This window comes from Patiria miniata, unplaced genomic scaffold (assembly GCF_015706575.1).
Source record: "Patiria miniata isolate m_02_andy unplaced genomic scaffold, ASM1570657v1 HiC_scaffold_5, whole genome shotgun sequence".
Taxonomy (NCBI): Eukaryota; Metazoa; Echinodermata; class Asteroidea; order Valvatida; family Asterinidae; genus Patiria; species Patiria miniata.
In genome coordinates, this window is record NW_024037072.1 from 19,514,720 (window position 1) to 19,542,024 (window position 27,305).

Genomic DNA, 27,305 nt, shown 5'->3' on the forward strand with positions numbered 1-27,305 from the left:
GTTTTCAAAGGCGTTTGTCAAGTTTTTGTTTCGTTGTTCTTTGATAATTTAGTAAATGATAGCCATGAAGTCACAAGGGCGGATCCAGAACACAATTTTTTTGGGGGGCCACAAAAAAATTGGTCCCCCAAAAAAGTGGGTAAAAAAAATTACGACATTTTTTGGATTGTAGATGCTCTGTGGTGCGATCTGAGGCAATTTCTGACCACTTTAACAAATTTTTTTTTTAGGAGATGGTGGTGTACTCATTGCCTGCCTTTATTGCGATGTCACATAAAAAAAAATTTAAAAAATGGTTTCGTTTTGGGGGGCCATGGCCCCCTTTGCCCCCCCCCCTCCGATCCGCCCTTGTGAAGTCAATGGACAATCAAAATAAACAGAATGAACTACATTTTAGGTTACCTTATTATGTGCAGATAATCCCTAAATCAAGCGTGCCGATATTTTCAGTTTAGTCCAAATGCATTGATATTTGCAGATTTTTTTTGGGCGAGAACAGTTTTTTATAGACTGTAAATGATCTGTTTATTTGTCTGTTTATTTGTTTTGTTAGGGATAATATCAGGCCATATAGGACTGTGACTACTTTTATGCAGCCAATTGAGATGATGCACAAGTAATGTCTAAATATCTGTTCAAGTTTATTCAATAAAACACATCTTTTAACTGACATTCCGATTAAAATATTTACAAATGTACACTGAAAACAATTCTTGATTTCTTCTTAATCTAAGTTTAGCAGAAGCATTTATAGACAAATGCAACATTTTGTTGGTACAGTTACTTCACTAACAAAATTCAGTACCTCGCAAAAGCATCGTACGTCCACACACTATGGGGAAGTGGTTCACAAGAATGTCTGACAACTGTTGGTCTGCATAGTCCCTAGCTACCTGATGATCAAGATGATTTGGACTGCAGCCATCTTGGAGGTCAGGAGGTGTATGCTTTTGTTCAACAGGGATACGCATGCGCAGAACTCTTGTGCATTGACAAAACAAAACACACCAGAGAGATGACGGCTGAAGCAATCACTCAACACGGTTGCTTTGCCGGGTTTTTAATGAGTGGACCCATATAATGACATGGGCCACAAACGTGCAATTCAAGGCTTCATGTTTTCAAAACATATTATGGGAAACCTGAACAGTATTCATACTCTAGATTTAGGATCCCCCCCCCCCAAAAAAAAAAAATAACTTAGAAAAAAAATCCATTTTGGGGGGGGGGGGGGATCCTAAATCTAAAGTATAAACACTGTTTAGGTTTCCCATAGGGATTATGTATCAGTTTCCCCGTATTCACTAGACATGATTGAAAAGGGCTTTAAAGGGAGTATACAACATTTGCTTTTGCTGTAATTTTCAGAAATGGATGGATTTGGGGGGGTTAGTAATTTATAGCAAATTTTGTTACACTGACTTGTTTGAAGTTTCGTGGGCGTAGATGCTCGAAAAGACAAGAAACGCAATCTTGTTTATGTAGTCTGGTTCCCTGAAACCACTTATGATGAAACGGGGCACTCATCACAGACGTCGGGGAATTGTAAGGTCAAGGAATCAGTCTAGGTGGTGTGTACCCGTTCATAGGTGTGTAATCGATTGCAAACAAAATTCGGACTAACTAAATATGGTAAACTGGGGGCAGTTTTTGAAAAAAGCCAGTTTTTTTTGCAACGCTGGTCGGCCGACCAGTTTTGGAAATTAATACAAAAATACCACTTTTCTTGAAAATGACAGCACACCAGGTGCCATGATTTTACAGGATGCTTTAAACCTCACTAACAGTCCAGAATGGTATTTCATAATAATTTGGTAGTTTTGTTTTTTGATGTTTGCAAATGTTGTATATTCCCTTTAAATCCTGACATTAATTTTATTTTCAGCTAGCTCCAGCTGGCAACAGCCAGCTTGTTTCATTTCAGTTCAACAATAGACATCACATGGCCACTACCACTTCCACATATTATGCTTTGCCATTTGAGACTAGGTCCTAACATCACGAGCTATAATTACAGGCTTTCAAGTATTCCTTTTTTTCCCTATTTTTTGTTTTACTTTGCTCCTAATTTTCCTACTATTTTCTTGAAATTCCTACTTTTTTAAAATAATTTTTTCTTCATTTTTGTTCCCCAACTCCCCCCCCCCCTCCCCAAAAAGGAAAACCCATTGAACATTTTTCATAACAGTGTTGCACATAGTCTGAGTATCACCCGTTATCCACAGAGCCATCTCTGATATGTCAAAGCATGCAGATTTATACAAGCCGCGCGCCAGCCAATTGGAGTCGATTGAGTCGACTAAATCGTGACGTCATTTCATCCCAAAATCAGGACTAACGCTGTGATTGGTCAATTTGAATGCAGCGTTTTGTAATACAACAACAGCCGGGAGCGCATTTGCGTAACATGATACCGAGCGCCGCGCGCCGTGACATTTTTTTTTAAATTCATGTCTATGATGCACAACGGGTGAATGACCGAAGACCCGATAGACCTGTAGAAGACGCCTGCTGATTGGTCAAAATCTAGGAAGTCGAGAGGCGGGGTCTTGCCTAATTAATCAGCAAATCTGTTCACGCATACAATTCGCCGTGGTCTATTACATAGACTATGTTGCACACTGTCAAAATGAAAAATCAAAGTGCTAATTGGGCGCAGAAGTACAGCAACCGTATTTTCCAAGAGCTTAGTTTAGGATGGAGCACACGGTGTTGTGAGTACGTGCCAAATGAGGCTTATGCTGTGGATATAGGCGAGTATCACAGAAAACTACTCCTGAAAGCCCGCAAAAGTCCCTCTTCTATCCTGTTTTTTGTTTTGTTTACTTTTGATCCTACTGTTCTCCTACTTTTTCACCCGAATCAGCTTGAAAGCCTGTAATTATGATTGTCAGATTGCTCAAGGTGCAAGTCATTTAGGAGATCCAGAACCACAAGGATTTACCACATGTAGTCCGACAAGAAAAGTTGGGTCGAGTTCAAAACAGGTGTTTTTGGGATGAGGATATGGCTGCGGATGTTTACTGATTTACTGCAGAGTGTACATGTCAAACACTGAAGCCTTAGCCACAAAACTAGCAATTCAGACGCAGCCGTACTTCGTCTAGTTGCTTTCACGCCCAAGTTCCCAGTTGGGTCATCGGAGCCTGCCCCCGCCCAATTGAGAACCGGATCGGTTATTTGTGCCTCCAGAGAGCGGTCTGTAGTAGGACATTGCAGAAATGAAAAAACAATTGACGTGATTTTTCTGTTAAATTATAATTTCTGGAGTACTTGTGAATCATTATTTGACATCTACTGTCATCAAACAAACTATTAAATAGCCATTTGAAGATCAAAACTGAAAAATATGTACTTACTTTCCCACTGGTCCATGCTTCTTCTTGTTTTGAGATGATTTAGACCTGAAAAAAATAGTTAAAGCTTTGTTAAATTTGTAATGGTACCACAGTTGCATTGAGTACGCAAATGTCGTAAATGAATTACACTATTTGGGGGCTCGGAAAAATCGTTCTCCAATAAAATGCTAAATAACAGGAAATTTTGAAGCAATACTAGATAATTTTGCTTGCAAAACACAATGGAGTTATGTACGGACAGAGTAAACAAGCTGTTTGCATAAAAAAAAGTACATAAAATTTATCAAGGCTGCCAGTGTAATCATATCTTGGGTAACATGTCAAGTTTAGTTCTTCAAAAGAAAAATCAACTTGTCAACATGCGCTTTCAAGATATTCCAAAGCAGAAAAAAAAAATAGAGGGGCTCAACATAAATTTTCAGTATACAGGAGTAAGGCCGACAAAAAAAAGTCTTCGGTTTCTGGTATGGAGTTTGCCCCAAAAGTGGTGCGGCGACAGGGCTTTTTTTTTCTTTTTACTATTTTTTACTTCAAATGTTGGCTGATGACTGCAAATGGTGCCCGACTAAATTTCGTGCAAAATGTATGGGAGCCGAGAGAGGCTACATTTAGCTTATACTCGATCATAACCCCATCTAAAAACACGTTACAATTGTGCAGCAGCAGGATTCCAGTCAAACCAGTGAGTTTGGCAGTTTTGAGACATTTCATTGAAAAAAAAAACCTTTTTTAATTTTGCCGACGCGCATGGCTACGGCGACGCGCGCATACCAGAAGCCGGAGCCTTTGTTTTTTGGCCTAAGCGTTTCACTCCAAAAATGTGATTTGGCCTTACTTCTTGTCTGATTTGCCTTTAAAGACTCGTCCAAAGTCCAGCTTGTTGACTTCCGTGGAGTCACTCTTAGGAGCTCCCTTGGCAGCTTGCCAACTATCGTCCTTTTCTGGTTCCTCCTCAGCCAGGCTAGTCTCCGAATCCAGCCTGATCCGAAGCGGGGAATACAGGTTAAACCATTGCTGTATGCAAGACAAAAAAAAAAAATTTGATTGTTTTTACATAGACTCTACAAACCCGTGGAGCCTATGGGATGTTTCTATTAACATACTTCACTAGTACAAAATGTTCGACTGACTTTTATGTTCAAGTTGATGGGTTTTTTTTTTGGGGGGGGGGGGCAGGTTTTAATTACCTAAAATTTGGGGGCCCTCAATACACAGACGTTTCTAGCATGTGAAGGTGAAGCAAATTTTGTGTCATACACTGCAAAGAAATTTGCCAGGGAAGATATACGTGTTCAACTTTGGTAAATTCTAGGGGTAAGCATATACGGACGTATGCGAACTGGGTACCTGATTGAAAAAAAACACGGGTACTCGGGTACCCGTTAAAGAAACCCAAACACGAAACTCAGGTCTGGGAAAGTACTATCCAGATTTTTCACAATGGTCCGCATGATAATACTAACACATGGGTTCGTCAATACAGCAAGATACAAAAGTGTACAGTGAGCTTTACGGTCTAAACTGCAACTTTGGCGAATGTCATAAACGTGAAATACGGTTTGTTTTCCCTTGTAGCCGGGTTTTCACTTTGAAAATACCCCACAAATGGCATTCAAAACCTTTTCTTTTTAAATTGTCTGAGAAGTTACTAATATGTCATTTGTAAAGTTGGTTATGGGTACCCGATCCCATAATCTGGAACCGGTTCCTGACATCAAGGGTCGGGTACCCGGCTCCGATGCACAGCCCTAGCAAATTCGTATCGTGGGCACTAATTACTGTGAAGTTACAAATTCACGTTTGTACCGAGTTCTATTAGACTCGGAGAAACAGCCCTTGGGCAATACTAGGAAAGAGGCCACACTTGCTCATTGCTGGGCCCAATACATGTATCTTTACACTGCTATGCAGATGATACTGCTTACCAAAAGGATGTGCTAAGCTAAAACAGTAGAGCACCAGTCAATACAAATAAACATCACAAGGCATTTTGGTTGGTAAGCTAATTTTGCTAAACAATATTTGTCTATGCTAAGGCCAAAAAAAAAAATAGTTCTGCTTCCGATTACATGCCTTTCAAAAATAGGGTCGGTCGGTCGGAATTTTTTTTTTTTTGCCAATTTTTTTTATGCAGATTGAATGGGGTATTCAATTATATGCGAAGTTTTAGCCTGAACTATTTCCATTGCACTACGAAAGCTATACACGAAATGGCAACAAAAAGTGAATAAAACCTACCTTTAATTATTGTCAATATATTTACGTTCGATAATTTCAAAAAATAATGGAAAATTCAGGTCGTTCGCACCATATGCACAACGCTAGTCAAGACGCGGGGAGCTGGCCAAAACTCCGAGGTGTGTGATGCGAGCATGTGTGGCGAGCGGCCCACCATGGGCCGACAGACCTGTTTTCACGGTCAAAAATTTCGGGAAACACGCGGCATGTATCACTCCAAATACGAGTAGTGCGATCTCAAAATGAACCCTTGAACACAGAAAATACATACACAGACAAGCTAGATCAATTCTGTAAATTAACTTGCAAAAATGTTCTTTCTCCATCGGTGTTTTCTTGGCATTTTTCACGATGTCGAATCCGACCAGTTGACAGTGGCCTGCACTGCTAGCGCGCTATCGGTCGCGATCGCATAGCTATGGACTGGTTACCGCATTTTCATCATGTCTTCTAAATTGGCCCCTGCGCGGCGCTGCGGGAACCAGTCGTCGCCACGTGATATAGTCACCGTACGGACATCGTTTATATCGCGAAGCGAATTTGTAAAAATAACGGAGGTTTCTTTTGAAAAAAGCGAATGTAAGTAAGAAAACAAATAAATACAAGCATTTTTTTATGCAAAAGGGTTGTTTGATAGGTATTTTGTGAAGACAGAAAAGACAACAAAATTTTATTTTTATTTATTCAATCTTTTTTTTTTTTTTTTTTTTGGAATTGCCCATAAATTTTTTAGGGTCGCAGCCTAAAATTAGGGTCGGTCGGGTAACCGGAAGCAGAACTATTCTTTTTTTTGGCCTAAGCAGCTTGTTAGCCCTTGGTCGCAGTGACGTCATGGAACTGTGACCAGGAGGAAAAGAACAGCTCGGTGAGTTTCATTCCTTCTCCCATCCATCTAACCTTTGCCTGTGGGCTGAGGCCGACATCAGTGTAGGCCAGCTGCCACTGGGGGAGCCCTAGGTGCATCAGCATCATGCGGAAGTACTGGCTGAACGTGTGGGCCAAGAAATGCCACCTCAGGGCTCTGTCTAGAAGCCACACCTCAGGATGCTGGGCAGGGCTGCCTGTGGAAAAGTAACCAAACCAAACAAAATTGCATTAAAAAAACGTGACTGAATCAATTGACGGTCTTAACCTTTGCTTGATAAGTGCAATCTGTTCAATTACTTTAGCCCTAGCTCTCCCAGATTCAACACAATCCACAGCCTGTGGGACCTTGCTGCGTACACTGAGCTTCAACACCAGTGCATAAGGCCAAGTTCGCGCAAGGACTACATGTATAGTGGACCAATGGTTAACCATAGTCCGACTAACGCTTGCCCGAACTCTGTCTAGTCGACGGTGGTTGACTAGGCTAGTCGACTATTTGGAAGTAACCTACTGGGGCTGGTTGCATCGCTGGTAACCAATAGCCGCGTGCATTCATAACGCTTGCAGAGAGCCAGGATCCAGAAGTTTTGCAATGACATTTTGACCAGCGTTTGACTAGAGACGTTCGCACGTTGCTATCAGTGTGCAGGCGTAAGGTACATCACAAATCAACCACTAGTCGACTAATGGTCCTTGCCCGAACTTTGCCTTAGCTGTCACATCTGAGACAGTGGGGGCTAGTCCCATTGAACAATGTTACTAGTGTTGTTACTCTGTCGCAGTTGGTGACTCGGGCATTTTGACCATGAGATTTCTGACCTGATGGATCTTGCTAGGCTGGACAGGCTTCTCATTTGGACAAATGTTGCATTTTGCTGCATTCAGGAATGAGGATTCAAATCAAGCTCAAAATGACGTCAATGAGAATTCGGGCGATTCACAATGCAGTGCGTCACCAAGAGTTTGCCATGGAGAGTCAACTTTTCAAGTCTACGGTCGACAAAACACGGCCCATTTGAATGAGTGTCAGTAGACAACTTGAGCAAATTTGTTATAGATTTGGGCATAGCGTTCTGCCGCCTTATCAAAAATCACCATATTGGTACAAAGAAAAGAAAAGGGCAAACATATACTCGAATCATATGCTTATAAAACTACTGACCGGGAAAAACGAAAAATTTCGAATGTCCCGCGCTGCGAATTTGTCGACCATCTCCCACAATGCACTGGGAAAAATGAACTCTCTGTGGCAAACTCTTGGTGGCGTACTGCATTGTGAATTGCCCGAATTGTAATTTGGATAAATATATGGCCGCAGAGAACACTGTCCCCACCCACCCACCTGGCCTGGTATTCCTGTAGACCAGACAGACCTTGGCAATACCTCGGCAGGGATCCAGCTCAAAGATGCGACTCCTTGTGTCAAAATGTGGCTTGGCTGGAACATCAGTGTCCTCATCTGACAATGTCAAGAACAAAAGTTTAAAGTGTCCTTCATTGTAAGTTACCATTTATCAATGAATATTTTCTTTGTTTCCCTGTTTGTAAGATGTAGAGTACAATTTTAATAATGCAGCAAGGATTTTTGTCGTCATTCATATCAACAGATCTGGGGGCACTAGTTCAGGAGAACCTTCTTTCCTCAAGTAACATTTGAAGAAATTGTTTCCAAAATGCAATAAATGCCATTTGGTTACCTTTTAGAAGTCCACCCTCTCCTGGTTGCCTAAATAGCAGTTTTGACGGCTATGATATAGTTTACCACATTTTCAGAATACAGTGAAGCGAAAAAAAATGTGGTTTAGAAACAGTTCTTATATTGTCTATGTTCGATAAGTTTTCATAAACTTCTTCATGTTTTTTAAATGGATATATCTTAATAGGACAGGATATCAGGAACGCTATAGAGCATATAGATGTATACATGTACAGTCGACTCCCGTTATAACGAGCTCGGTCATAACGATAACCCGGATGTAACGAGCACATTCTCCCAGTCCCGATCAATTTGTGTACATTGTAGTACACTGTGGCAAAGTAAAATTTTGCATTTGAATGCTGAGGGCGTTCTCACAGGGGGACGTCTCTATAGTCCGAAGTACCATTGGTCCGAAGTACCATTGGTCCGAAGTCCCATTGGTCTGAAGTCCCATTGCTCTATACGTTCCATTGGTATAAACGTCCCATTGGTCTGACGTCCCATTGGTCCGAAGTCCCATTGGTCTGAAGTCCCATTGGTCCGAAGTCTCCTTGGTCCGACGCCCAATAGGATTAGGGTTAGGGTTAGGGTCAGTCAACCTGAACCAGTGAAACTACACAGTATAAAGTTTACTTTGGACCGATGGGACTTCGGACCAATGGGACTTTGGACCAATGGGACTACTTCGGACTATCGAGACTCAACCTTCACACAGTATGCATGGAGTCCTAAGGCATGGGTTTGGTTGGCAGTATTATAGCATACCACACTGCTCCTCATCGCTTGCGTAGTCCACATCAGCTAGTGACGGCGTGTTGGCATTGCTGGGGGCTTTATTTCCAGCCAGCTTGGTCACATTGCTGATCTTGTTAATCTCCATCCGCCCGACCGACTGCAACTGATCTGAATGAAAAACAAAAATTACACAAACTAAGGTCAAATTCACAACTCAGAAATCTTACAAAGACGGTCTTTTTTTATCATTTCAACACCATTCTACACAATAAACAATCAAATCATCCTGATTTTGGTATTTGTGCTTGCAGCAGCAACCGGGTACGACGACCCAATGTTTTAATTACATCTTTCAATACTTTGAACCTTTAAAGACTTGATGGTATTTACAGAACTATCATCTATTATCTAGGCGTAAGAGCCTTTCATTATAGACACATTTAAGTAATCAATTAATTATACAGAATTATACCTGAGACAACACTCGTTTTTGCAATTGTTATGATTAATTCTAAATATTCGTACCCCATTTGATTATGTTTAGTCTCATCGCTGTGATGACTACCAGGTACGACAGTGTTTTAATTACGGTCATTCAATAATTTGAACCTTAAAGACGTCTTGATGGAGACAATATTTACAGAACTAGGGTCCATCATTTAGGCGTAAGAGCCTTTCATTTAGCATATTTGCGTAATCAATAATAGAATTAACCTTGAGACTTCCCTCCTCTTTACAATTGTTATGGTTATTTCTAAATATTTATACCACATTTGATTTTATATTAAGGCAAGCTTTTCAGAACTATCTTTTTTGGTCTTGTACAATACCAAATACCTTCCGCTGAGGATAAATCACGCATACTATGGTGGAAGTCTATTCAGACTTGTTTGCGTTCTGAACGCATTAGATCACTAGAACAATTCTAGCATCTCATCTAGTAGATCTGATCTTTATGAATCTTACTGCCGACCTGCAAATCTCGTTTTTATACCTCCGTCAGAAACTACTCCGACCATACCTTGATTGCCACTTGTGGATTTCATTTGAACCTTCAAGCTTTACAGAACTTTCCTTTTGGCTTCAGAGCCTTTGACTATACTTAATTGAATAATCGCAAGATACCACTCGTCTATTACATTATGGCTGTTTCTGGATTTGTACCCTATCTAACATTGCTGTGTTGACTGCCAGATACGAAAAACCAAAATCATATTTGGAAAAATGGAAACGTACACCTGAACTATGCAAGACAACTCCTTCAGGCAAGGGTAGCAATGTTCGTCTCTTATAAATACTGTTTGAGACATTGAACAACTATGAAATTACAACCAGACTTAACAACTGTGTTAAAAATTGTATGTTGTCGTTGCTGCTCGCAAGCGTGAAGTGATCTACCTTCAATCCAACCACGCACACATTCCTGTGCCACTCCCTATTCAAATTACCCGCCCTTAACCACTCTACCGTGTCTCATTTACATATCAATGATAAAGCAAATTTATTCTAATTCGTCCCGGTACTCAACCGAATAAATCAATATTTTTAAACATAACCTTTGCAAAATAAACACTACGGTGCTTAAATACAAGGTTTTGTCCTCCACAAGCACATGGCTTGCTTTTGCATAATGGTAAAAAAGTATTGCAGGAAAGGGAAAAGCCATACGTATTGCCCTTTCCATATCCCTCCGACTTTGGTTTTTAGTAATTGTACAAAATCACTCGAGCAATCATTGGGATAAAGAACAACTGTTGCTGAGTTCATGAGCAGAATGGAAGAAAAACTTGACGACTTGAAATGCACAAATACTTGCTTTTGAGCATTAAGCATAAAGCAGCCCTTCCTTTTTCCCTAAAATCTAAGTCAAAGTTAGGACTTAGCCCCCCAAAAATAATAGTTCTGCTTCCGGTTACCCTACCTACCCTATTTTGACAGCCCCTACTCTAATTTTGTTTTGGGAAAAATGAGGAAGATGCGAAGAAAACCTGAAAATCATCAATTTCTACCTTTTACCCTTGACTACATGCAGACACCTCCATATGATTGTTTGTACACACACAAAAAATGCCAACAAAAAAAATCCCTACCTACACGTACCTACCCTATTTTGAAATGCCACGTAATCAGAAGCAGAACGATTTTTTTTTTTGGCCTGATGTCAGTGCTGTTTGAAGTTGTATACTGTAATTACCATCAAATCTGACACTCCATGTCAGCAGTAGCCCATCTGAGGTCAGGTAAAACCTCTTGAGGTCATCTGGCAGCATGCAGGAGTTGCGCTGTTCCCAGGACACCACTTGGTGGCGCTCCGCTGGCTGCAGATCAGCAAGCGTAATGTCACAAATCCCTGCCCTCTTTTCTGGAAAGAAAATAGTCAGTTGAAAAAAAGATTTGGCGAAATGCAGTAACCTAAAGCCACTTTCTTCACTATTCCTTCAATGACCAGTTAGTGCTTTAATTCAATTAATTGACTAAACTGTGTTAGATCCCTCGTTTTAGTAACATGTGGTTACTGAGTTAGGATCTGATGGAGAAACTCGCTTCAAATTTTGTTTCAACAATTTTCATAATTCCATAAATTTAATGCTCCTATACATGAAAATCTCTTAGCAGTATCGACAAGTTAAACACAAATTTATGTTTAAAAAAAAACATTTTACGCAGCTGTCCATATTTGTACATTTTCTTACTTACAATCGCTATATTCAGCAGGAAACCTGTGCTTGAATACTACATTCAATCAGCACACACAAGAATTGCAGAATTAAAACAATTCCCAGCCTACCAACCCTATTGATGAAAGGCATGTAATCGGAAGCAGAAGTACATTTTCCTTTGCCTAATCAGGCTAATCACGCCAAAACTGCCTTCAATACAAGTAGTTTGTATTGAAGGCACTGATTCTGATTATCCAAGTTTGTTAATTCTCTAGGGTTGGTGGAGCCGTTTCTTCCCAGCAACTGTCAAACTGCGTGAGATCCTAGCTGCTGGTCTTATTGGCAATGTAAAGGTTTTCAATGCATCGTTTGGCTTGCCAATAAGTTCTCAGGAAAGAATAGCAAATAAAGGAACGGCAGAGTTAAGTTGTTGAAGTTTGAATTTCTTCATATTTTTAGGCCAGTCTTGTCTCAAGACCATCTGTAGACCTAATTTGCAGTGTTCCGGTCTTGACTTGGTTTCAATCTTGGTTGCAATTTACCAATGACCAGACCAAGAATGTTTTCAGTCTTCCATTGCTGGCACTAATTAATGTCCTCATATAAGTGCATGAAATGCGAGCAGTCAATGGTTTGTGTACATTTACGCATTGATTTTAATTGTTGTGTGGCTAAAAGTGTTTTGGAGGGTGAGATAGAGCAGGGGTTAGACCTTTTTTTGAGATTACTTAATTATGAAACTTGAATATTTTGGTAATGTCTGATGGCAGATGTTGGAGGGGGAGGTCTGTTGGACTTGGGCATCTATCCTGTGCAGGAAGCCCTCATGGTATTTGGAGAGGCTCCGTTATCATGCAAGACTACCGGCACCTTAACAGATTCAGGTGAGATTTCTTTCTTGTTGGGAGTATGAGGTCGGAAGTTAAGATAACTGACCAGTTGGAGATCCAAACCAAGTATTGTATTAGCATCCGTCACAAGTCCTTGCACAAGTCTGATCATAACAGGGGATAAACAATAACAAAGTAAACGCCTTTGTCACAATTAATTTGAATATCTTTTGACGTGAGTTTGGAGAACTTGTCATGGACTTGTGCGATTCTTGAGGACTTGTGATGACAGTCAATTCACAATCCAACCATAAGTAAGGACACATGTACAATGTAATAGAGAATGCACACTAATACGGAATGTCTTTTTTTTTCCATAGTTCATTTGATTAACTTGTGACTGGACTTGCTCTTTATAATGTGTATTTTTATAAAACGCACTTATCCACCAATATCATGAATATTGATGCTCAAGGCGCTACATCATTATTACGTCATTATCAACCTGCTCATTGGGCCAATGTATGAAACATTCCAAATACCATCTCAGTTCCCCAGGTAGTATACATGTCGATGCTGCCAAATTCGGCGCAAAGCAGCTAAAATCAATTGCAATAACAATCTCTGCCCTCACAGGTACCCAATCTACTCCTGGGTGGGGAGATGCAACGAGTGACAAAGTGGCTCGCCCAAAGGCACACGCACCATTATCCCAGGCTGGACTCAAACCTGCAAAATTACCCGCAGACCGAGAATTCAATGCTCCAGAGTCCAGATAGACCACGAGGCCACGGCCCTCCGATTGACTCTTTATTGACTTGTGATCAACTTAATCACATCAACTCTACCTTCTTGCATGAAAATCTCCTGTGACTGTGTGTCCTGTTATTCAGGTGTGGATGAGACAACTGCTACTACATTGTTGTTTCCCAACAAGGCTGTCGCAACACTGAGCACAAGCACTGTGGTGAGACTCCCCAATGAAGTGGAGATAAGAGGAACCAAAGGTCATATCAAGGTCAGTCAGTGAATGTGAAGTTGTTTGGAAATGCCTGGGAACCCGAAGGAACATCCTTAAACACATAACAGAGATAACAAATCTCATTTAGAGATATATTGGTTACTTGTCAGGCTCAGGCTACCTTAATTCCTTGATCCCTTGGAGGTTCAGGGTTTACTGAAGATGTCAAAGTGTAAATAACCAAATAATTATGTGACTCACAGTTGGGCTTGGATGCAAGCCAAGGTTTATTGTATAAGATATTTGTATAGTGTATGGTTATTCTTATAGTGGTGGTTTGTGGGTCGAAGGTTCAAATCCTTGGGCAACTGCTTGTGTCCTTGGGCTAGCCACTTCACCCCCATTTGCTTCTCTCCACCCAGGAGTGGGTACCGGCATTGGCTGGGGAGTAACCTGTGATGGACTGGCATCTTATCCCGGGGAAATAGAAATATTCTCAATCATTTGATAGCAGGGAAACTAGAGGTAAACATCAACGTGATGAGCCTCATCAACTCAAGACATACTTCTAGTCATTCTTGTCTTTTGAAAACTGCAGATCATTAGAACAACCTCCTCCAAGATGGATTGTTCCGAGTGCACCCTCTCTGTGTAATTGCAATTCCGTTTTGCAGTCCTTTTAACTGTTTTTGTTGCAGGTGCCTTGCCCGTTTTGGTGCCCTACAAAACTTGAGGTGACAACCTCCATTGGAGAGGCTGATCTGAAGACCGAGCTGTTCGAGTTTCCCCTGCCAACAAAGGCTGACAATAGCTTCCTCCACGTCAATAGTGCTGGCTTCCGATATGAGGCAGAGTGTGTGCGACAGTGTCTTATGAAAGGTGAGCTGTTATTGAAAAATTATCATAATCTGCGGGATAAAGTAAAAGATTCCCAACATTAGACTGTTTGTTTCTTCAAGTTCTGCTTGAAGTTAAATTATCCATATAATTCCATTAGAATAGAACCACAAGTTGATATACAAATAATAATAATCGTAGTGCTGATGAAGCGCTTTCCATCGTGAAAGCGCTTTACAATTATTACCCCGAGTACCCATTTCTACTCCTGGGAGGAGACAGGCAATTGTAGTTAAGTGTCTTACCCAAGGGCACAAACACCATGTTCCTGGCAGGATTCGAACCCACGCACCATCGTGGTTGAGTCAAACACCGCAACCACTGGACCATGGCATTCTACTCAATGTCATAAAAATTAAAAAGCTTTGCCAGATTTTGAGCTGATTTAAGATGCCCAAAATAAAACATAAAGTACAAGTACCTATTTTTTGGGCTCTTAAAAGTAAAACATAAAACTTGAAAATTTAATTCGAAAACAAACGCAATTGTTGAATTATACATGGAGAGCAACTGTAATGACTAGTGTTTGACCCACAGGTCTGAAAGAGTGTCCAACTGCACGCCTAAAAGAGAGTTTGTAGGCGGCCGAGATCCTGGACAGTGCCCGGCGTGATGTGGGCTATAAAATACCTGCAGATGACCTTTGACCTCTAACTCTAAAGGTCATACCCCCCTTCATAACCCTATACCTAGGAAGCAACAGCAATCAAGTAAGCTATAGTTTAGAACCCATTCGCCAGACACATCACCTCTGCACTTGTGCGCAATAACAGTGATGCACGAGCTCACCAGCAAGTGCAAAAAGTTGTGATTAAACAGAGGTTCAACCTGATATGATTTATGTTGCTGAATCATGATTGTTTCAATTGATAAATATCTTGAAAAATTACCCCTTTTTGTTGCTTGATGTATGACTAAATTTAAGATGGAATGTTCTGTTTTTGTTTGAAAATTTAAAAATGGCTCAACGTCATCTTTTTTTTATAGAAGATATTGTATAACATTTGACAGTTTGAAGGGGTATTTTTGGAAATTTTATGACAAAAAAATATATATATATATAATAATAGTAATGATAATGATGATGATGATGATATATTAATTTATATAGCTCAAATTCTATAACAAAAATATATTCAAATGTGCTTTCCATAAAAATTCTTCAAAATCCCCCAAAATAATAAATTAATTAAGCAAAAACATTCTGATCTTGTAAAAAATAAAAATGGGGGTGCTGTTCCAAATTGACGATTATGTACACTAGTGGACAATGTCTGGTGCTTTTCAGGGCGATAAATGCGTGAAATTAAAAGCTTTAAATTTATAACTGAATAAAATTAAATGTCAGCATTAACACTGCATAGACAAACCTATACAGTTCAAAGTAGAAGTTGTATATATTCTTGTTTTCTAGTAAAACTATAACACGGCTATAATATCACCAACAGAAGCATTTGCTGTTTTTTCTTCAATATACACAAGGGAATTTTCTTCAACTTAAAAAAAAATTATATCTAAATTAATTACTTAGAAAGTGTATGATTAATCAGTGACGACAAATGGCTGTCATTGTTTTGAATACGTAAAAGATCGCAGAAGACACAAACAATAATGTGTATAGATTCGCAAACGGGAGAACTAAGGGGCTTCTTCTTTGGTTCCCTTAACAGACTTGGGAAAGCGCCTGTGCACGGCCAACCTCATCCACAGGGTGTGAGCATGAACGGGCCCACTACCTATCTCACCCTGGTACTACTGGGTCATTTGCAGCAGGGTGACCGTAAGGTCATGCCCAAATTCTGCTAAATGCACTTCAAAAATCTGTCAGATTTATCAAAAATCTGCCGAATTCCCATGAATTACTCGAAATACACTATAAACACTTGAAATCACATGCAGATGTTGTAATATTGCCTTAATTAAGGTTCAAATTACATTACAAACAGTCTATATTCATATAAAGGTGTTATGAAATTGCGTAAATTTCAGTCAAAACGAGGTTGCGTCACGACGAAATCTGATTCCCAGTGAACGTCAGCACATACACAAGGCAACCTGTCCTATTTTGCAAGGGTTTGTTTGAAAAGGTTGAAGTTTGTTTAAACAAATTTTCCTTTTTTCAAATTTGCTATGTTTTCCTGTTAAATAACCATTTTTGCAGAATTCTGCCAGAAATCTGCCAGAAAAATCCATTCTGTCAAATTTTCTGTCAAACTCATTTTTAAACAAAAAATCTGTCAAAGTTAGCCGGAAATCGGCTAAAACGGTCACCGTGTTTGCACGTGCAGAAATTTTTAACGCGTATGCAAATGAGGAATAGTCTGGTGCCTGCCTCCGCGTTACATTGAGCGTTTGTTTTTGTATGCGGTGTCTGGGGCAAAAACAGAATCAAGTTGTCGCGCCGTGTGTGAGTTACGAAAACACGATTGTTAAAATGTTACCATCTTATCCCGCCAATATGCAGTATCACATTTCATATTAATATAAAAAGTATGGTGTTCCATATGTGCGTTGCATTTTTCGGTGTCGCATTGTTCAGCTCTTACAGGGATCATTGTGATCGATTTCATGAAAGACTTTCGCAAGACTTCTTGCAACACGGCCAGAGCGTATTGTGCGTTTTATTGCACGTCCTTATCTATCTCCTATGATGTGAATGCTTGAGTCCATGAATTGTACCATACTTTCAATGGGGGCGCTGTTCAAATCCGACGATTATTAGGCCAAAAAAAAAAAATAGTCAGTCTCTGGTCAGCGCGCGCGTCGATTTTAATCATGCGCGTCGATCTTTTTTTTTCCAAAATGTTCCGTGGTAGCTCCAACAGCGCCCTCTATTTCCGCACCTTCTCAATTTTTTTTTACCAAAGAGCACCAAGGAATGGGAAATTGCACCAAGGCAAATGATTGAAAGCACCAAGGCAAATTATGGAGGACACCAATGTATATGAGGACACCAAAAAAGCAAACTAGTACCCCACCTTGTCTGTATAATCCAAGCTTGAAGAAAAAAAAAAAGCAAAAAAAATAAAAAGAGCCGCGTCGCCGCGTCAATTCCGGAACTTTGGTCTGACCAGAGACCGATTTTTTTTTTTTTGGCCTTAACACTATTATTACAGATTAGTGTACAAATACCCCCTAACCAAGCTGGCTCTGTCCGTATTTTGTGCACAGGCGGACATTACCAGAACAATTGTTGTGGGTGTCAGAGCAGAGCAGGGGTGGGGGGTCCCATTATTGTTAATGAATTTCCATGAAAAAAAAAATTGACAGAGCTGGGATTTTTTTAACCCCCCCCCCCCCAGGAGTCTGGGCTCCGTGGATTACGGGTGATACTCAGACTACCCTCCCCCCCCCCCGGATCCGCGCCAGTTTAGGAATTCGAATTCGCCATTGTTAGCAAAGGAATTCGAAACCGGTTCATGTAATCACTTTGTTCGTCTTTGTTCTTTGTTTCTTTGTTCCTATTTGAAAACGCATAAAACTAACTGTCCCCCACAAGATTCGGCTACAAAGCAGCAGCCACAAAATGACCATATTGATCACTTTTTTTGCATAAAAAGAAAGCTCATGTGACTGAAATGAAGCATGTTTAAGATAAAGCCAATTGAGGAAAAGATTAGAGATATAGGACAATTGCCCAGATCGCAATTTAAATAGGCTAGAAGATGAAAAAATGTGTAAAGGTAACAATTAAGAACGTAAAACAAAATATGTGAACACGATAAAAAGAGGGCAAAGGAGCTCCTAGTTTAATGTTGCCTGAGTTTGTTGTTTATAATGTCGATTTCGTGTGTGGTGTTAAATTTTCTCGCATCACTAGTTTACACTGTTGCTTGTTTAGATTAAAGACAGATAACAGATACTTTGAACATGAAGGGACTATAATTAAACCAATAACAAACGAACATGTAAAAAGTGAAGAAAAACAATAAATCTCGCATCTTGCCTTCGTTTCCCATTATTTTGAATGCAGAATGTGCTAAAAAATAGAATGCGCAGAGATGAAAACGAAAATAAAATTCTAACGCAAATATCCCTAAACCAAACAGACTGCCAAATTGAATGACCAGTTAAACCGAATGACATAACTTCAATTTAGGATGTGTTAAACTTGAACTTGTCAGGTCTAACAATGAATTGGAAGGTCTGAAAACTAATACGAACTACGGGAATGCCATTAAGGAGCTTCGAATCGGCAACTATCATGATGAATTTGAATGCTATTTTTCCAAAATTGGCCGGGAAATCTACATGTATACTAGGCCAACAAATATCACAATGTAAAGAGGGACACCAAAATTCACTGGCCTGCACATTGACGGAATCACCCATATGGCTAATCTTAAATAGAATCAGTATCGATAGACTTGAATGAAGTTAGACAGAGCCTCTGAGGTATCTGGAGTTGATGGAACATATGCGTATCTAAAAATAAATGTTTTCAGGGCTTTTTTTGTCTTTGCACGGGCATAATAAAATTCTGCTCGAGCTTACAAAAAAATATGGTTCGTGGCTACACGGTACGAAATACTATTACATGTATTATTAATTATATTTGATTAGCCTGCTTGAAATGCACAAAATTATACTTGCTTTGAGCATTACGCATAAAGCAGCCCTTCCTTTTTTTTCTCGGATTCAGCTAAATATCAAGTCATAGTTATGTCAGTGCTGTTTGAAGTTGTATGCTGTAATTACCACCAAATCTGACACTCCATGTCAGCAGTACATTTGTACACGATATGGGACAGAGGCACCCCCCCCCCTTTGTGTTGGTCATTGTGTTACCAGAATCTCAGAAATTCTTTGAGATGATATCTAGAGGGATGTGTTATAGGTAACAGTCTAGGGCTTGCATAGGGTATATAGGAGATTGGGGGAGGGGGTACCTCTCCGTCCCATATCGTGCTGGGTATACATCAGTAGCCCATCTGAGGTCGGGTAAAACCTCTTGAGGTCATCTGGCAGCATGTATAAGGACACCACTTGGTGGCGCTCCGCTGGCTGCAGATCTTCAAGCGTAATGTCACAAAATGCCTGGCCTCTTTTCTGGGAAAAATTTAATTGTCAATTGAAAAAGAGATTGGGTACTAAAATGCAGTAACCTAAAGCCACTCTCTTCGCCATTTCCTCAATGCTCAGATAGCGCTTTTGGGGTCATTCAATAATTTAACTGTCTAACTGTGTTAGATGCCTTCTGACACTATGACTGGGTTACATCCGATGGAGAAAACGTTTCAAAGTTTGTTTCAAAAGTCTTCATATTTTCTTATAGATTTGGTGCCCCTGCATCTCTTGGCAGCGTTTTTCCCGTGCATTGTTATTGTCATCTTATTATTTTTTTCCCATAAGTTTTAACATAATGAAGGAATGATAATTTTGAAGTACATACACGTAGGCCTACTGTTTTTCTTTGCCTTGAGATGAAATAAAGTAAGTAGGCCTGAGTATACATTTATATGTAATATTGTTTCTTTGGGGAAAAAATTGTCAATATATTGTGTAGCCTGGCTCTGGGCAGATTGAGTCAACATGGAGCCACCAAGTTTTATGGATAGATCGGAAGAGTGCCATGTGTGCAGTGAAGGTAATGCTGCGCGTTGCAACCTGGGATAGTTTGCGCAACAAACGGGGAATTTTACAATGCAAAGTGTCCCACAGTGCAACGTAACATATACCTTCACTGCACATTTCCAGTCTGGCGGTCATCCGTGAAACTAAAGGGTCCATGGTAAGATGCTGCGATGGTCAATATCATCATTGATCATGTCTTTGTGAACAAAGCTCCATGTCAGCATGTAGACCGAAAATTGGGGACTCTCAATACTCTGTATGAGAGTCCCAAAACTTAAGACATTGAAAATATGCAATACAAGAAAATAGACTGGCACCTGAAACAACCAGTCCAACAACCCTTCAGTGCTGCATCAATCAACTGTGCCAAAAGAAACATCTGGCGTGTCTGGTAATGGTCTCTATTTCTACACAATTTCTCCCTAGTCAGCCACCAGACTTCGGCATGTACCAGTCTATAGTCTTTAGCCTCATTTTGAAATCACTTGACTTCCCCCTCATGTGCAAAATATTGAAGAAAAGTATAAATTGAGTCTTCAAACTTGGTTGGTGAAATTAGGACCTTTTCTTTGCCCAATGAATATTTTGGAGAATTTCGCTGGCAAAAGATGGAGTAAAGTTGGCCTGATTTCGTTAGGATGTTTTTCAGTACTCAGCTCAAGGTCCTTGTTACCTACGCATCATTTTTGGAAACAAAAAGAACAAAGCGATGTCTCCACAAGGATACACATTTGAGTGTGTATACGTGTTCCCTCTGCAAAAGGCAATATCTACCACCTCACAAAATGAACAGGATACTCAATTCAGTTCTAAAGTCATTTGTCAAAATTAGACCTTAAACGCTTGTATTTAGAAAAGCTTGAACTTATAAACGCTTGTATGTTTAAAGATGTGGCAGTTTTTTGAAGTCATCGGATAAACAAACTAAATCAACATCGGATGAACCCAAAAGCGATGATTGTGGCACAAAAACTGATATTATTACCATAATTTCTTGATATGATCTAAGTCATTCGAATGATAAGACGTCATATTAAAATAGTAGCAAGTGGCACATGTAGGACTATACGTGTGCATGTATATTGAAGAGATGAACTAACTTTTTGAAGCGCATTTCGGTTGCTGCACAAAATGGCTCATCAAAAATAGAATCAGTATCGATAAACTTCAATATGGAGTAAGATGGCGCCTCTGACGTCTTTGGAGTTGATGGAACATATGCGTATCTAAAAATAAATGTTTTAATGGCTTTTTTTGTCTTTGCACGGGCATAATAAAATTCTGCTCGGAGCTAACAAAAACATGGTTTGTTGCTACACTGTACGAAAACTATTATATGTATTATTATTTATATTTGACTACTTGAAATGCACAAATACTTGCTTTTGGGTATTACGCATAAAGCAGCCCTTCCCTTTTTTTTTAGATTCAGCTAAATATCAAGTCATAGTTATGTCAGTGCTGTTTGAAGTTGTCTGCTGTAATTACCATCAAATCTGACACGCCATGTGAGCAGTACATAAATTGTAGCGCAATATGAGACGGAGGGACCCCCCCCCCCTCTTTTGTGTTGGTCATTGTGTTACCAGAATCTCAGGAATTCTTTTGAGATATCTATGATCCATGTGTTATAGGTAACAATAGTCTAGGGCTTGCATAGGGTATATAGGAGATGGGGGGGGGGGTACCTCTCCGTCCCATATCTTGCTGGGTAAACATCAGTAGCCCATCTAAGGTCAGGTAAAACCTCTTGAGGTCATCTGGCAGCATGTATAAGGACACCACTTGGTGGCGCTCCGCTGGCTGCAGATCTGCAAGCGTAATGTCACAAATGCCTGGCCTCTTTTCTGGGAAAAATTAAATTGTCAATTGAAAAAGAGATTGGGTACTTAAAATGCAGTAACCTAAAGCCACTCTCTTCGCCATTTCCTCAATGCTCAGATAGCGCTTTGGGGTCATTCAATAATTTAATTGTCTAACTGTGTTAGATGCCTACTGACACAATGACTGGGTTACATCCGATGGAGAAAACGTTTCAAAGTTTGTTTCAAAAGTCTTCATATTTTCTTATAGTTTTGGTGCCCCTGCATCTCTTGGCAGCGTTTTTTTCCCGTGCATTGTTATTGTTATCTTATTTTTTTCCCATAAGTTATAACATAATGAAGGAATGATAATTTTGAAGTACATACACGTAGGCCTACTTTTCTTTGCCTTGAGATGAAATAAAGTAAGTAGGCCTATTAAGTATACATGTATATGTAATATTGTTTCTTTGGGAAAAAAATTGTCAATATATTACTATGTAGCCTTGCTCTAGGCCGATTGAGTCAACATGGACCCACAAAGTGCCATGTGTGCAGTGAAGATATGCTGCGCGTTGCAACCTGGGATAGTTTGCATAACAAACGGGGAATTTTACAATGCAAAGTGTCCGACAATGCAACGTAACATATACCTTCACTGCACATTTCCGGTCTGGCGGTCATCCGTGAAACTAAAGGGTCCATGGTAAGATGTTGCGATTGTCAGTATCTTCATTGATCATGTCTTTGTCAACATTGCTCCATGTCAGCATGTAGTCCGAAACTTTGGGACTCACAATACTATGCATGAGAGTCCAACAACTTAAGACATTGAAAATAATTACGAAATACAAGAAAATAGACTGGCACACGAAACAACCAGTCCAGCATTACAACCCTTCACTACTGCATCAATCAATTGTACCAAAAGAAACATCTGGCATATCTGGTACTATATAGTCTCTATTTCTACACACTTTTTCCATAGTCAGCCACCAGACTGCTGACATTGAAGGAAGAGGTCAGTCTTTTCAAACAATTGGACCATGGTTGGACATGTACCCGTCTAGTCTTTAGCCTCATTTTGAAATCACTTGACTTCCTTCTCATGTGCAAATATTAAAGAAAAGTATGAATTGAGTCTTCAGACTTGGTCGGTAAAATACAGAAGACCTTTTCTTTGCCCAATGGAAATTTTGGAGAATTTTGCTGGCTAAAGAGTGAGTAAAGTTGGCCTGATTTCGTTTTGCATGTTTTTCAGCACTCTACTCAAGGTCCCAGTACGCTACCTACACATCGTTAACATAAAGTTAACAAATTGAAAAGTGTGCGGAATTTCTTCCATATAAAGTTGTAAGATCACTTGTAAGAGCACTTCGATTACTTGCTTTAATAGGAAGGAGCATATGTCGATGTTTAAAAACTGAACTCGGTATTTAATTTGCTCTCCAAAAGTAGTGTCGTCAATGTTGAAGTTTTTGCAAACCTTGTATGTAGGCCTTTGCACCTTGTATGAACCAAGATCAATACGACACGCTTGTTTTTGAACTCTTTCTATTGTGCCACATTGCTGTTGGGTAATAGATGTATGCCAGACCAGCCATGCAAGATTGGGATCACATATAGGCAACAAATACGGCTATCATGATATCTTGTATGCAAAGTTCCAAACTCAAATGTTCTAGCATCCTGCTAGAAACAGTCACTGGGAAAAATAGACGGGATAGGCCAAGGAAGAGATGGAAAAATGACATCATGGATAACAGCGCCCTCTACCTGGAACACCGTAGAGCGCAAGACAGACAGGAGTGGAGAGTGAAAAATCGTGCAGCCAACGTCCTTCGGGACATGGTGCAAGATTAGATTAGATTATATACAGAAACTTTTTTCTCAACACAGCACGAGAAATTTCTGTTCCAACTGAATTTTGTTTTTACAATTCTATTATTTAGAAAGCTGATCAGTGTATGATTAATCAGTGACGACAAAAGTTACATATGGCTGTCATTGTTTTGAATACGTAATAGATGGCAGAAGACACAAACGTTCATGTGTATTATAGATTCACACACGGGAGAACACATTCCGAGCCACATGTCAATACGATGTCGGTTTCAGCTTTTCAATTGGTCCAAGGTTCATGAATATGCATCATCAATTGTTTTGGATTGGTCCAATCTCCCTAGCAAAGGCCTATGTACGCAGGGACGTTCTGATCTTCAATTGGCTTAGAAAGCCAGCGGGAAAATGATAAAAGGGACAATAATGACCGGCTGACTGGAACCACGTTTTTGCGACACGGATCAACCGTCATCATTTTGCTGTCTCGGAGGCTGATTTCGCTGAAGTTTTTCAAGTTTACGTCAGGATGTTTCGTCTCTTGTGCTTGATCCTGGCTTGTGTCTTTTCCTGCGAGGGCGAACGTACGTATACCACACGGGCGATTGGGCTCAATCCGATCACCGTTTTCAAATCGTTATCATTCTATACGCTTCTTAGTTTCTTATTTATTGCCAATATTTCTCCGCGACCTTTTTTTCTAAACGGTACATGGTATGAAACTTGGAACATCAACTCTGATCCAAAGGTGTGCATATTACTGTGACGTAATGGTATCAAGTTACAAGCGATTTTAGCTCAAATGACTGAGTATTGTCATTCATGACTCATGAACAAACTGAACAACCATCTCTGAAGGCCGCTTATCGAGGACGGATCCAGAACGCAATTTTTTTTTGGGGGGGAGGGGGCATTTTTCCCCCAAAGAGGGTCCAAACTTTTCTGCCCCAAATTTAATATGAAAAGCAAGGAGGGGGAAATCCTTATGTTGCGACGTCACTTAAAAGAAAATCAGTTCTTTTGGGGGGGGGCATGACCCCCGTTGACCCCCACCTTAGTTATTTTCTGGAGATATCTGATTAAATAAACAAAATCCAAAGTCTCATTTTAAGCATTTTATCATTTGACCAGAGGTAAGGGGAAATATAAAATGGTTTCAATCAGTGACTCTGTGACTGAACCAGACCTTTTAGCTTTATCGTTTAGCATTATTTTTTTGTCTTATTCTCACTCAAGTTTGCCTGATCACACTTCTTACGGGATGGATTTAACGCGTTTACACAAGGTCAAGTGCTCGTGTGTAAAATCGTAAAAGGATAGAAAGCTATTTTCAAAATGCTCTTTTTTAACCAGAATTACTTTCCTGGATTGAAATTCTGATTATCCCGGACATAAAATACTTTGTTTGCGACGATAAGTACACCTTGGAAATTCCTAGTGTTTGAGTAAAATCCACATATCTATTTCGTGAAATCCTTGACCTATTCACCTTTAGAAATGGCCTTGTGGTGACCTTTGCAATCTTTCGTTCCGTATCAAACTCCGGTCTCCACAAGGCAGCATTTTTTGGAAACAAAGGAACAAAGCGTTGTCTCCACAAGGATACAAATTTGAGAGTGCGTGTTCCCTCTTGTTGCACAAGGCAATATCTACTACGGTACCTCACAAAATGAACAGGATACTCAATTCAGTTTTAAAGTACTTTGGCAAAATTTGACCTTAAAACGGTTTTATTTTGATATATGATGACGCCATGGTGACGTCACCCCAAAAAACGCTCATCTTTGGACAAGGGTTTATGTTTGCACAATGTTTCTTATTCATCTCTTTTACCGTTTAATTTTTCCAGTTTATATTCCTATATTATCGTTTCCAGTGCTACACACATTATCATTTTTATAACCCTGGCCCAAATTGCAAGAGTACAAGCGTGACTTCATCATAACGTCTTGCATATCAAATTACAAGCGATTTAACTTCCAAAAAAAGATTACCATCTTCTGTCATTTATATCTCATGAACACAATTTACAATCATGTAAACACTTTTCGATCTGATAAACTATCCCTTGATAAATTTGTCGTGCACGTTGGTTGACATCGAAAGGTCAAATGCTAACGCAAATGGCATTTATTCCAAACCATTCAAGGAATGAAGATAAGTCCTTGTGTGAACACAAATGCCTTATTTAAAGATGGGGCAGTCTTTATGACGTCATCCGATGAACAAATGAGCATCGGATGAACCCAAAAGCGATGATTGTGGCACAAAAACTGATAGTATCACCATTTCTTGTTCTATGTCTTTCGAATGATGTGACGCCATATTGAAATCCGATGTTTGATGTAGCAGTGGCAAATGTAGGACTACGTGAACATGTACATTGAAGACATGAACTAACTCTTTGAAGCGCATTTCTGGTGCTGCATATATGGGTGATTCCATAAATTAGGGTACCAACTTTTGACATCTTGACCCAAAATGGAAAAAATGTATTAATACTTGTTAGTATAATTAGATCTTGACATTCCTCATTAGCCAAAATCAGACATTATTTACTCCAGAAATGCCAAAATACCATGTCAAAACTCATTCACAGTTTCGCGTATAAAGGGGACACCAAACTAATTTTCTGCTATTTTTGTGATGATTCATGCTCAATTTGGTGTGTTTCTTTCAAAATATATTTTGTTTTGTCTTACCCAGGATAACACATCAATTGTTTATTGTGAAAATAACTTTGTTATATCACGGATCCTATACACAATGGCCATGTTCAGACACCGTGTTAGCTAAAACGGTAAAAGTTAAAACGGTCGCTCACCACGGGAGGCCCGTCGTAAAAAATAAAACTACCAAGCGTCCAGACATCGTTTTAAATATAGAAAGTTCAACTCGAAGCAGTTTATCTCAGTTTCTAAGGTCACATAGAACATCCGCCTCAGGAAAAACCGCGCGCTAAAAAGAGCCTTCACTCTTCCATTTTTACAGTTCGCTACACGTGGTCCGAGCCCCTCAGCGTGTGATGCATGTTGCTATGCCGTGTTTGACATCGCAGCCTCGGCCGGTCATGTAGCGTGGCACGCCGGTAAACATTACGACAGTCACTTGTCCACCGCGGCAATTTCCCCATTTTTTGGAAGTATCATACATCTTTACATATACACCATTTTTACATATACACCATTTTGTGTTTACATTTTGGGGGCTATTTTCTGTACCTTTCGTGGTGCAAAAAGACATAAAAAATGTTCTGAAAAGTTGTTCGAAAACCAGTGTTCGAAACGAGACGTCATTGAACAGATTTCACTCAAGGTTTAATACATCAACTAACCCGCACAACATGTCAGTCACGTGAAAATACACGTGATATTAACGTTGCAATATTGACCAATCGACGCAAAGGTTTTCCTGGTAGTTGAATATATTAGTGTATTATGATAATTATGCTCCGGTTAGCGGTTGTTGCGTTGCCATCTAAACGTTTGTTATGCGAGTGAGCACGATGTGAAACTCGGACCATGTGGTCAGAAAACTTGCGGAAATTGTACTTGAAATTTGATTTTTTTTTTAACAGTAGGAGAATTAGGACATTGTTTGCTTAATACAAAAGCGCACCACAGAGAAAGCGTTCCGTAACTCCGGGTCACTGCGCTGGCTAAAACGGGCAGCGTTAGCTAAAACCGTTCAGACATCGTACTAGAAGATAAACTCGTTCTGGTTATTCGCTAAACCCTCCCTCCGAGGGGGTTTAAGTTGCCGTTTTATCTTTGAGTTTAACTCGATTCGGTCTAAATAAAAAAGCGTTCAGACATCGTTTTAGCAAGAAAGTTACACTGAATCG

The 27,305-nt window shown here is 39.8% G+C and overlaps 2 protein-coding genes across 3 annotated transcripts; one reads left to right on the forward strand and one right to left on the reverse strand.

The window, feature by feature from the left end:
• Window positions 1–2,519: 2,519 nt before the first annotated feature.
• LOC119741271 (tubulin polyglutamylase complex subunit 2-like) lies at window positions 2,520–12,362 on the reverse strand. Its single transcript, XM_038217023.1, has 8 exons — window positions 12,355–12,362; window positions 11,093–11,334; window positions 8,929–9,066; window positions 7,807–7,923; window positions 6,495–6,658; window positions 4,195–4,373; window positions 3,360–3,404; window positions 2,520–3,200 (listed from the first exon to the last, which is right to left on the reverse strand). The coding sequence occupies exons 1-8, from the start codon at window positions 12,360–12,362 to the stop codon at window positions 3,137–3,139; spliced, it is 957 nt and encodes a 318-aa protein (XP_038072951.1). The 3' UTR covers window positions 2,520–3,136.
• Window positions 12,346–15,979, forward strand: LOC119740270 (trans-1,2-dihydrobenzene-1,2-diol dehydrogenase-like). Of its 2 annotated transcripts, XR_005272662.1 has the most exons (5): window positions 12,346–12,442; window positions 13,282–13,406; window positions 14,048–14,228; window positions 14,784–14,956; window positions 15,917–15,979. XR_005272662.1 is itself a non-coding variant. In XM_038215531.1 (4 exons), the coding sequence occupies exons 1-4, from the start codon at window positions 12,385–12,387 to the stop codon at window positions 14,825–14,827; spliced, it is 408 nt and encodes a 135-aa protein (XP_038071459.1). In that variant the 5' UTR covers window positions 12,346–12,384; the 3' UTR covers window positions 14,828–15,633. The 2 variants fall into 2 exon arrangements, 1 of the variants encoding a protein (XP_038071459.1); XM_038215531.1 differs by lacking the exon at window positions 15,917–15,979 and having other exon boundaries at window positions 14,784–15,633.
• The last annotated feature ends 11,326 nt before the right edge of the window (window positions 15,980–27,305 follow it).